The sequence below is a fragment of the Myotis davidii genome, unplaced genomic scaffold, assembly GCF_000327345.1.
Source record: "Myotis davidii unplaced genomic scaffold, ASM32734v1 scaffold370, whole genome shotgun sequence".
In the NCBI taxonomy this organism is placed as follows: Eukaryota; Metazoa; Chordata; class Mammalia; order Chiroptera; family Vespertilionidae; genus Myotis; species Myotis davidii.
Window position 1 is genome coordinate 15,819,568 of NW_006288615.1, and position 12,966 is coordinate 15,832,533.

General features: G+C 39.8%; 1 protein-coding gene across 1 annotated transcript in view; it reads left to right on the forward strand.

Moving 5' to 3' along the window:
- CIR1 (corepressor interacting with RBPJ, 1) overlaps window positions 1-12,966 on the forward strand; it is a 31,886-nt gene that overhangs the window by 15,729 nt on the left and 3,191 nt on the right. The window contains exon 8 of the mRNA XM_006779522.2: window positions 12,585-12,691. Within this exon, the coding sequence (XP_006779585.2) occupies window positions 12,585-12,691 (107 nt within the window). The remainder of the gene's footprint in view (window positions 1-12,584; window positions 12,692-12,966) is intronic.

Below are 12,966 nucleotides of genomic sequence, written 5' to 3' on the forward strand. Positions count from 1 at the left end.
TCTGGCTGGTGGGTGGTGGGGTTGTTGGGGGTAAGCAGACCATCGGGGGGCCAGTTGGAGGTGATCAGGACAGCGGGGGGGGGCAGTTTGGAGTGAGCAGGTCAGCAGAGGGGCAGTTAGCGTCAAGCAGGCCAGTGGGGAGGAAAGGTGGGGGCAAGCAGGCCAGCAGGGGAGGGCAGTTGGGGATGAGCAGCCTGGCAGGGGAGGCAGTTGGGGGTGAGCACACTGGCACGGGGGACAGATGGGGGTGATCAAGCTGGCGGGGGAGGGCATTTGGGGGCAAGCAGGCCGGCAGGCAGAGTGGTTAGGGGCAGTCAGGCCGGCAGGCAGATGAGCGGTTAGGAGCCAGCAGTCCCGGATTGCGAGAGTGATGTCCGACTGCTGGTTTAGGCCCGATCCCTGTAAACCAGCAGTAGGACATCCTTCGAGGGGTCCCAGATTGGAGAGGGTGCAGGCCAGGCTGAGGAATAACCCCCTCCCCCGTGCATGAATTTCGTGCACCAGGCCACTAGTATATCAAATATTTCTGATGTACCATCAAGGTTGAGAGCCATCAGCTTCAGTTGTATGTAAGAATAATTGAAGATTTGAAAAATAGTGCCTTTATTTATTTAAATTTTGTTTACTAATATTACACAGTCATAAAGTTATCCTAAAGAATAATTGTGGCCCTATCTGGTTTGGCTCAGTTGATAGAGCGTCGGCTTGCGGACTGAAGGGTCCCAGGTTCGATTCCAGTCAAGGGCATGTACCTCGGTTGTGGGCACATCCCCAGTTGGGGGTGTGCAGGAGGCAGCTGATCGATGTTTCTCTCTCATCGATGTTTCTAACTCTCTATCCCTCTCCCTTCCTCTCTGTAAAAACTCAATAAAATATATATTTTTTTAAAAGAATAACTGTGGATATGTCCAAAGATTTTGTTGTAAAGTATCGTGTCCAATAATAAGAGAGAGAACCTAAATACCTAATAAAAATACATTAAGTGAATAATTATGGGCTATTAACAATGGAATAGTATACTATGCAGCCATTAAAAATGTTATGAAGACTGCTTAATGATGATGGATATTGGTTATAACATTTGGTCAAAGAAAAAAGCAGGTCATAAAACAAAGTAGTGCCCTAGCCAGTTCGGCTCAGTGGATAGAGTGTTGCCCTGTGGACCAAAGGGTCCCAGGTTCTATTCTAGTCAAGGGCACGTACCTTGGTTGCAGGCTCCTCCCCAGCTCAGGGTACGTGCAGGAGGCAACCAATCGACGTGTTTCTCTCACATCGATGTTTCTGTCTTTCCCTCTCTCTTCCATTCTCCCTTAAAAAAAAAAAAATCAATGGAAAAATATCCTTGGGTGAGGATTAACAAAAAAAAATAAAACTAAGTAGTTATATGGATTCCATTCATGTTTGAGTTTAAATCTTTAGGTAAACATATAGACACTTCTAGAAAGGAAATTGCCCAAAATGTTAACAGTGATTTTACATTTATAATTTTTAAGTGAATATTGTTTTAAAGAATTAAAAATTATACATAGAAGTAAATTATTTAAAATTGTATTGTTCAGTTTAATACCTTTAAAGTTTGACCTGCATTTAGCAGGACCACTTAACTAACACTAATAGAAACTCTTAAAGGTTTCTCAAAAACAAAATGGAAACTACTGTATCAAATAGGAAAGCAAAGAATAATGATGTATTCTGAATTTGAATGCAATGAAAAACAAACTGCCCAATTTCCTAATCCACTTGCTGATTCAAGCTAAAAAATCTTTTCATTTAAAAAAATCACCTATTGAATAATGTCTCACCGGTGAATAGAGATTATTTTTGCAATAAGGCAATTTCAGTAGATGTGGTTATCCTGGGATAATCACACCCCTGGGGTATGTAGCCTTGTGCCTATAATCTCCCAGGAGTGTAATTATTTCATGATAGCTGTACCCCCCAGTGCTGCATTATTTCTATTATGAAATTCTTAGTTTAGTATATAAAGTAACTTACTTTGATCACTGGAAACTGCAAGGTGCTGTTAGACTGTTCCAGCTGTGAGGTTTACAGAGACCAGCTATAAGATTTACTTCTCCTTTACAAAGTTAAATTAGGCAATCAAAATGCTTCTTTTGGCTAAGCTGGTTTACAATATCTTTTCTACTGATAAGATCTTAACTTTATAAGTTTTCATCCTTTTTGGATAATACATTCAAATTATATGTAAAACTTGCAGGCTTCAGTGGAGGCTGAATTTTTATGAAATATTTTTATATTATAATATAATTAAATGGCCTGCCCACTGGCTTTTATTTATACTCTATGGCCCTTTATTCTTATCATAGATTGTTACCATTTATAACGTATATTGAAATTAAACATTTTTTAATCTGCAGTGGGATTTTCAACAAAGCAAGTGGGGTTTTGAGAGGAGAGAAGCATGAGTAATAAATTATAATGTTTTATTATTATTATTATTATTATTGATTTTAGACTGAGGAAGGAGAGGGAGAGGTAGAAACATCAGTGATGAGAGAGAATCATAGATTGGCTTCCTCCTGCATGCTCTCTACTGGGAATCGCCCTCACAACCCAGGCAATAAGAAAAATAAACTCACTGATTTTTTTTTTTTTTGGCACTTTTTCTTTATTATGAATGTTGCTACAGTGAAGTTTCCTTCATATGACTTTCCCTTCAGTCACATGATTTCTTACATCAATCTGCTGCCTCTTGTACATGTCCCGACCAGAGATAGAACCAGCAACTTGGGTATGTGCCCTGACCAGGAATACAACCCTCCACCTTTCAGTGTACGAGATGATCCAACCAACTGAGCCACACCAGCCAGGGCTGGGTCTCACTCCTTTAGTGAGCCTGTGCCCCTGAGTTGTAAACTTCACAAGTGCTCCTCAGTTTCCCCCCCTCATTTCTCAGCTTTTTTTTTCCTGTGTAGGTTAGGCTGTAATAAAATAGCTTTCTTTAAGAGTAAGGATTTGTTCAGGACAACAGAATGATCTGGGCATACTCAAAATGGTTCCTTTTCCCTTCTCGCTATTGGAAGATAAGTATAAGGGGATTGTACTTTGATATTCATAGTGAGAACCTGATGGACTCATGGAAATAAAACTCACAAAGGTTGGGCCCCAGGAGTTTTTATCTCAAGCTAATTCTTGTTCAGTCTCCAACAATAGTCAGTTATCCTTTAGGTAATCCTACCATTTGCTGGCTCCATTGGTGATTTCTGGTTCTAGTAAACTGATTCTCTGTCACCTGTCTCTCCTATTTTGGGGATAGTAATTTGCCCTGTGACCTCAATTCTGTGATAGACTTAAGAAGATTTGTTTATTTTCAGTATTTTCAAGCTTTTTTCTTACTGTGAGGATGGGAGAACTTTTCAATCTCTCTATATATTGGACCGAAACCCAAAAGTTAGAAAAGCAGCATAAAAGTGAATAAACATTAAATCCAAATTTGTTAACATTAGTTTCACTTCGTACTAATTATTTGACTTGTGGTTTTTCAGGCTTAAGTTACTTTATATTTAAAGTTACTTTGCTGTTGTTTTTTTTTAATTTAGCTATAATTTTTAAAATATTTGGAACTGTCTCAATATGGTAATATGGAGAATTTCATATTTTTTTAAAGTAAATTTGAAATTCCAAATGATGTCACCAGATATTCTTGACCTGTACAACATTCCTTTTTTTTTTTTAATCCTCCCCTGAGGATTTTTTTTTTTTTTTTTTTTTGAGGGAAAGGAAAGAGAGAGAAAGAGAACATTGATGTGAGAGAGAAGCATTGATCAGTTGCTTCCCATTTCCCATATGCACCTTGACCAGGGATAGAACCTGTAGCCTGAGTATATGTCCTGACTGGGAATTGAACCCACCACCTTTTGGTGCACAGGACAACACTCTAACCAACTGAACCGCCTGGCCACGGCAGTTTTTCTTTTTCTTTATAATGCCTCCGTGTGAGATTCAGCAACACCGCAAATGGCCAAAGTGCTCTTAGGTGTTCCCATATGCACCTTGACCAGGGATAGAACCTGTAGCCTGAGTATATGTCCTGACTGGGAATTGAACCCACCACCTTTTGGTGCACAGGACAACACTCTAACCAACTGAACCGCCTGGCCACGGCAGTTTTTCTTTTTCTTTATAATGCCTCCGTGTGAGATTCAGCAACACCGCAAATGGCCAAAGTGCTCTTAGGTGCTTAATGTTTCAAGTGTCTCTAGCCAGTCTTGTTTACACCATAACTTTTAGTGTTTAAACAATAAGAAAATGAATAAATAGCTTAAATTGAGGAAAGTATTATTTTACACTTGTTGCAAAGATTTGCTGGCATGTCTGTGTTCTTTTCCTTTTATAATTTTCCTTAACTCTTGATTTAATTTTTCTAGAATTTTACACTAAGCTATAGAACTGATAGAAATATTCTGCAATAGAGCTCCCACATGCTGCTCCTCTACCTTTTCATCAATCTTTCATGTTGAAGGCATTTTTGTTACTTGAGAACATGTTTGGGAAATTTAACAAAAAATAGTCTGATCATAAGTTTTGCTAGCAAGACACAAAGGAGCACGCTGGAGGGATTTTCTGTAGAAAGAAAAATGATAAACTCAGTTGCCCTCTGGCAAGTCCCCCTGAATCTGTTAATGGATTTCTCTTAAGCAACTTCTTGAAGAAGTTGAATCCTACCAGCAGAGCTACTAGAAAGGCCTGTATCTGATGATAGAAATTTTTTTAAATCCTCCAGTATAATTTTACTGTAGAAAAAGTATTTGTGTTACCAGAATCTCATTAAAGCTAAATTCCTAAAATAAGCAGATATGAAAATTAATAAAGGATTGACTTCAGTGTAGCAAAGTGAAGTTAGGCACCATTTCTGTCCTTTATAACATGTAGTTGATCAGTAAGGAACCAAATTTTTTTTAATGTATGAAGAAGCTAATTAACCGAAAAGAAATTTTGACCTATTAGAGATTATTCAGAAACCTTATTAAGTCATAGGGCTTTAAAGGTCAAAATGATGCTCTTTATTAGTACACTAGAGGCCTGGTGCACAAAATTCATGCATGGGGGCGGGAGTCCCTCAGCCCAGCCTGCACCCTCTCCAATCTGGGACCCCTCGGGGGATGTCCGACTGCCGGGATCGGGCCTAAACCAGCAGTTGGACATCCCTCTTGCAATCTGGGACCACTGGCTCCTAACAGCGCACCTGCCTCCCTGCCTGCCCACCCCTAACCACCTCTGCCTGCCGGCCTGATGACCCCTAACTGCTCCCCTGAAGCCTGATTGCCCCTGACTGTTCCCCTGCTGGCCTAATTGCCCCCTAACTGACCCCCTGTTGGCCTGATCGTCGTGAACTTCTCTCCCCTGCTGGCCTGATCGCCCCTGAACTGTCATCCCCTGCCAGCCTGATTGCTCCCTAACTGCCCTCCCATGCTGGCCTGATCGCCTCCTAACTGCCCTCCCCTGCCAGCCTGATTGCCCCTACCCGCCCCTGCCTCGGGCCCCACCACCGTGGCTTTGTCCAGAAGGACATCCAGAAGATGTCTGGTCTAATTAGCATATTACCCTTTTATTAGTATAGATTATATTTTAATATAATCAATTATATTTTAATTGATTACCTGTGGTTTAGTCATTTTGAATTATTTATAAGCACTATTATAATTCAGTGATTAAATTTGTTGTTAAAGTGGCTACGCCTTGAAATTCTATTGACATTAACAAATTAATTACTGTTCTATCAGTAAATGACTGCTCTGTATTAAAGGCATGTGTGGGACTAGTAGAGGCTATATCAATCTCAAAGGAGTATTATGATTCTCAGATCACAGTCATAACTCTCTTATGCGACTTCGTATTAGCATCATTCCATCTACACAAGGTCTGCCAGCTTCAAGTAAAGAAAATTAGCTAGTGATTATCTAGGAAAAGAAGAATGAATGAAATGTAGTCTACCTAGTAAATATTAATTCTATTCAAATCAAACTAACGAAGTTAACATGAACCTTCATCATGTTCCATTCTCTTAGAATGCCCTACTTTTTACCTTTTCCTAAAACCTATGAGAGTTTGAAAATCAAACTTAGTTTCTAGCTCTTTCCTATAAGCTTTTTTGAAAGAGGGACTGTATCTTTTTTTATCTTTGTATTCCCAGTGCCTTGTACAGTCTACATGCTTAGTAAATAATAGTTTAGTGAGTGACTGAATAAAAAAGCTTTGCTAGCTATTCTAAATATCACTATCATCCTTTCTGGATGTGTGTGTGTGTGTGTGTGTGTGTGTGTGTGTGCATCCTCACCTGAGGATATTTTTCCATTGATTTTTAGAGAGAGTGGAAGGGAGGCAGAGAGACAGAGAGAAAACTCTATGTGAGAGACACATCAATTGGTTGTCTCCCACATGCACCCCGACTGGGCCAGGGATCGAGCCTGCAACCAAGGTATATGCCCTTAATCGGAATTGAACCCCTAACCCTTCTGTCCGTGGGCCAACACTCTATCCACTGAGCCAAACCAGCTAGGGCTACAATTTATATTTTTCCTATTCTTTCATATAAACTAATTTTCCCCAAAAAAATATAAGCTATCCTAGCCAGAGTGGCTCAGTTGGTTGAGTGTTGTCCCATGGACCAAGGTAGCTGGTTAGATTCCTGGTCAGGGCACATACCCAGGTTTCAGGCTCGATTCCCAGTAGTGGGTGTGCAAGGAGGTAGCTGGCTGGTGTTGATATTTCTCTCTCATTGATGTTTCTATCTCTCTCTAAAAATCAATAAAAACAGTTTTTTAAATTCTTAAAACATAGTACTAGCTTCTAATACTTGATATTCATCACAAAACAAATTATTTTTTATTAAATTTATTGGGGTGACATTGGTTAATAACATATTAGTTTTAGGTGTACAATTCTATAATACATCATCTGTATATTGCATTGTGGGCACACTACCCAAAGTCTAGTGTCCCTCAGTCACCATATGACAAATGATTTTTCTTAGTCCTTTAGGACTAGGAATTTACTTTATTATAGCTGGATGTATCATCACTAAAACGTTCACATTTAATTAAGTTGAAAATGTAAGTTTGAAGACATAACCAAATATGTCATGTGTCTTTAACTATATTGATTTGTAAAGCAAGATTATTCTTAATAAACAGTGTTTTCTTTCAGCATACAGTAAGGGCAGTTTTATCCTTCCTTAGTTTTGTGTATCTTTCAGATGCATAGTTTAAATGTAATGTTTCATTTTCCTTTTGTATTGTATGTTTTAATAGAGATCAAATTAGCTGTTTTCAGTATGAACTTGGGATACAGGCAATAAGAAATCCTATTGTTTCCAGCCTCCACTAAGATGAACTGGCAGTGTGTCAGGAAAATTCCCAGTATGGAGTAGTGTTATTACAACTCAGTTCAATTGGCTCTTGTATAACCTTTAGAAAATCATACATAAAACATTCTCATCACCCTAACCGGTTGGCTCAGTGGACAGAGCGTCGGCCTGCGGACTCAAGGGTCCCAGGTTCAATTCCAGTCAAGGGCATGTATCTTGGTTGCAGGCACATACCCAGTGGGGAGTCTGCAGGAGGCAGCTGATTGATGTTTCTCCCTCATCGATGTCTCTAACTCTCTATCCCTCTCCCTTCCTCTCTGTAAAAAATCAATAAAATACATTTTTAAAAAAATTCTCATCTATATAAATAAAAATCACCCACACACTTTATTAATACCTTTGTTCACTTTTTCCCTGGGACTTGTGCTACATGTTCCTACTGTGCCCCCCTTTTAGTCTTTTTTAAAGAAAACTTTCTATAAGCTTCTTAAAAGCAAAATGGTTAGGTAATATTAGGAATTAAATATAAGTGTAAGATAATTCTTGCTAATTCCTACTAGACACAAATCTCTTGCTTGGTCTTGTACTAGAACTAGTGCCTCTAAGTGTCCTTTTTACATGTAGTTACAAGGAGTGGCTTTTTCCCTAGATACAGTCAGTTTAACTTTAGAAAAGAAGGTGGTACTTTCATGGAAATAAGAATCATATATTTTATTTGTAATAATGTTGAGAGGGTTCTTTTAAAACACATATTTTTAGGGATATACCGCTATTGCTCTGACTATAGGTAGGTACATGGTGAGAGCAGGAACACACCAGGTTGAAATCTCAGCCTGTTTTCCTTAGTCTAGTTCAAGGGCCAGAAGCGTGTGTGTTTTCAGGTATCATTTCTTGAATTCATACTTCATAAGACTTTTCATATACTCCCCCAAAATATGTGGTACAATGTACCAAAATAATTAATAATGTCTCTAAATCTAACTACAAATTTGTAGGAAATACAAGGGCTAGGAGAACATATTAAATTATGTCACTGTTCAGAATGTGGGAAATTCTACAGGAATTTGACTGAGTTTCTTCAACAAGTGAATAGTGGGTAATGGAGGAGAGGTTGCTAAATTTGTTTTAGATGAAAAGAGACTTAAGATATGTATCAGTTACACATCAATAAAAAAAGAGGGAGACTTAAGAGAGATATAAAATAAATGCAATGTGTGGACCTTGTTTGGATTCTAATCTGAACAAACAATTATAAACATACTTTTGAGACTACCAGGGAAATCTGAATGTTGACTGGATATTAGATGGTGTCTCAAAACTGTATCAATAGCTCTAACTGGTTTGGCTCAGGATAGAGCGTCGGCCTGCAGACTAAAGGGTCCCAGGTTCTATTCTGGTCAAGGGCATGTACCTTGGTTGCGGGCACATCCCCAGTAGGAGGTGTGCAGGAGGCAGCTGATTGATGATTCTAACTCTCTATCCCTCTCCCTTCCTCTCTGCAAAAAATCAATAAAATATATTTTTTAAATAAAAAATAAATTTAAAAAACTGTATCAATAGGTGTAATAAAAGTTTTGGGGTTTTATTTTTAAGAAATAGTTATTATTAGTGATTTATATATCTGAGGTTTATTTAAAATACTCTTATCAAAAAAGAAACAAAGAAACTTGGAGTTAATAAGATCAAGAATGGCATAATATTGATAATTGTTGAAGCTGTTTGATGAATACCTAAGGTTTGTTACATTATTCTCTCTAGGTTGGAAATTTTCCATAATATGAAGTTATTAAAATACACACATACACAATGAAAGGGAAAAAATTGTTTACCGCTGTAACAGTAAACAAAACTATACAGGGTGTTCCCAAAAAATTCATACACACTTTTTTCTGATAACTCAACTGATGTTTCTTTCTATTCAGATTTAACTCTTGGAATTAATAATCATTCAAAGTATGTATACATTTTTAGGACACCCGATATTTATTTTAAGAACTAGGGGCCTAGTGCACAAATTCATGCACCATGAATGGAACTGTGGGCTGCAAGGCTGCGGTGGGCACAGGGGTGGGTCTGGACCCATCCTCCAGGCCCCTGCCTGGCCCCTCCCACCACACCCCCAGTTCCCTGTCTTCTGGCAGCCCTGTTCCCGCCACCGCTGCTCCCACACTCTGACAGCACTGGTCCCGCTCGCACCTGCTGATGGTGCAGAGTGGTTGGGGCCAGTGCCCACAGCAGGTGCAAGTGGCGGCTCCAGCTCTGGCTCTGGCGCCAGCTCCACCTGCGAGGAGGGCCAGAGCCAGCAGTGGGTGCGAGCAGCAGCTCCGGCACTGGCAGCAGATGCGAGCAGGGCCATTGCCAGCAGTGGGTGTGAGAGGTGGCCCCCGGCCCCAATAACCCCTCAGGAGCAGGGGGAAGTGGAGAAGCCCTGAGGGGTGATTGGGGCCGGCAGCCACTGCTCACACCTGCTGACAGCACCTGCAGCAGATGCGAGCTGCGGGGCCAGCATTGGCAGCAGGTGCAAGCACCGGCGGGACCACGGCGTGCGGGAGCAAAGAATTTTCAGTAACCACAGAGGCTCGCCCCCATGACAGTGACCAGCGCCCCCGCTCACCTGCTCCACCATCCCGCCACGGCCAATGCCTGCAATGTTCCACACTCTGCTGCCTGCTGCCGCTGCCCACCATGTTCCACGCGCTCCCCCTGGTGGTCAGCGCACATCATAGTGACTGGTTGTTCAGTTGTTCTGCTGTTCAGTCTATTTGCTTATTAGGGTTTTATAGAGAGAGAGAGCTATTTAGTTTCAGCAAAGAGTACCATCCTGTAAATTAAATTAATGTTTTAAATTGGGGTGAAGAAGGAAAAAGCATTTCTAATACAGCCTTACCTAACACACAACTCGATCTCCTCTCTTCTCCCATGGAATACTTTAAAATTGTAGGAAGTAATTCTGTATTTGAAAGGAATGATGAACTGTAAATGGAAGATACACTTGTCCTAGTGCTAGCAGTGAAACACAGAGTGCCTTTGCCTTTAGCAGTAGTGTTGTGCCTGTGCCATTTGTGGGAATAACCTGGGACTGCTGTCCTCAAATTGTGAAGTCAGTGGTATGGCCTAATGGCCAGAACTTCCCATATTATTCTCTGATAAAATACTCATTTTACTCCAGAAGATTCTTAACCTTCCATTGCTTTTGCTTCATTCTATAAAAAATGAACTCTTGCAATGAATAGATTAAACCCTTTACAAACATAATTTTGTATAACATAATTCACCTTCTGGGAATTTTTTTCTCCTGAGACACTGACTTCATGCTATTCTTTTAGTGGAAATATTCTGGGTCTAATCAGAACTGAATACCATAGTTGCATCAGTACTTTAATGCTTACTCATACCACAACAAAAAAAAGTTTGCAAAATTAATTAATGTTGAAAACAGTTTCTCCAGTGGACCTGGTTTTGTAAGTTGAAACATTGGTTTTCATGCTGTGGAGGCTTAACTATCCTGGCTTACAAAATCTAGAGAGGAGCTCTCACAAATCTACATTTTAAAACAAGTGCCCTTTTTCTGGATTACCTAGAATTATTCTGAAGTAGTGATTTTTGGCTCTGGTTGGTGTGGGTCATTTGACTGGGCGTCTTCCTGTGCACTGAAAGGTTGTCGATTTAATTCTTAGTCAGGATACATGCCCGGGTTGCAGGCTCCATCCCCCGTAAGGGGCATGCAGGAGGCAGCCTATTGATAAGGTTTCTCTCTTATCAATGTTTCTCGGATGAGGGGGAGGGTTGTGCAGGAGGCAGCCAATCAATGTTTTGCTCTCACATTGGATGTTTCTCTTTCTCCCTCTTCCTTCACCTCTCTAAAAATCAATTAGAAATCTTTTTTTAAAGTAGTGATTTTGCATTTGAACATATTTGTAAAATCTCTTTTTCAATATATCTAATAGTGTATTATATCAACTAAATTTTGAGTTCTCAAAGAGTTACTTGTATCAATTTAACTCTCCCTAACCACTGTCATGTTACAGTCACAGTAACATGAACATATAAAGACATCTTACTAAATATATCTTAATTAAATCTGAATTATATCTTTCAAACTGATCATATAAGAGCTTTAAGTACAAAAATATGTACTAGAGGCCCAGTGCACAACATTCATGCACTGGGGAGGGGCGGCGGGGGTCCCTCAGCCCGGCCTGCACCCTCTCACAGTCTGGGACCCCTTGGGGAATGTCTGCCTGCCAGCTTAGGCCCGCTCCCCACATTAGTCGAACACCCCCTGAGGGGTCCTTAGCGCTGCTGCGGAGGCGGGAGAGGCTCCCGCCACCGCTGCCGCACTCACCAGCCATGAGCCTGGCTTCTGGCTGAGTGGCACTCCCCCTGTGGGAGAGCACTGACCACCAGGGAGCAGCTCCTGTGTTGAGCATCTGCCCCCTGGTGATCAGTGCACATTATAGCGACAAGTCGTTCTGCCGTTCGGTCGATTTGCGTATTAGGGTTTTATTATATAGGATTGTATGTTACTTATTTTTAGTATATATTATGTGACCAAAAAATAGCTCACTTTTCAGTTTGGGATTTTGCAAATGTGGAAATAGCAGCTTGTAAAAAATATAATGCTTACAAACCTGTAGCCAGCCTGAAATTGCTTTTCACCAACATGACACTACTAACTAGAAATTTCAAACTCTGGAGATGTGTATACACACATGCACAAAATTAACTGAAGTACTTATAGAAACCATATCGATAGCACGTGCATGTGTGTTTTGTTGATAATTAGCAACCACATGACAATGCACTCAGTATTGATAGCTGATAAATAAGGGTGAGGAATTAGGAATTGGAAACTAGAATAATAAATTGCTTGGGTACCTTTAAGTGTCTTTTTTAAATTGAATTCTTACTAAAATAATAACTATTATAAGTTCGATAGCCGTTTTTTATCATTTTGCTTTTATTTCACACTAGAAACTGCCAAGCAGATAACATCTAAATGTATCTTTTTCAATATGACAAAGTTACACAAGAAGAGAATCCCCTAGCACGTAAAGAAAAACGCAATTATTTTCTATTCTGAATCTCCAGACTGCTGTTTTAGAAAATCATATCTGATTATTTGCTCAGCAGAAGATTATTGAGTTGATTTAGCTGTGATTTTACTTAACAAAGCTTCAACTGCATTCCTACTGTGGAGTCCGAAAAAGGTAGAGAGATATAAATGATACATTCAAACTGTGATTTTTGTGAACAGGCCCATCGATGCACCCCTCGGAGCTAATAGCGGAGATGAGAAACAGTGGGTTTGCACTGAAACGAAATGTACTGGGGAGAAACTTGACCGCAAATGATCCATCACAGGTAATGATCTTTTTATCAGTAAGCTGAAAATGCCTAAAAATCTAAATGTGATTGCTTGTGAATTGCTACTTAATGTTTTCCAATATGCATATATCCATAGGAAAGCAAGATAGAGCAAAGAAAATGCCTAAATGTATTTTGATTTTGCTTTATTATTTTAACTTAAATGAGAAATTGTTTTTAAACCTATATTTTAATAAATGAAACTGCTCCTCTGGGTTTATGTGGATGAAATATCTTAACTGGTGATGAGATGGTTGTTTTTTCCTTCTTTT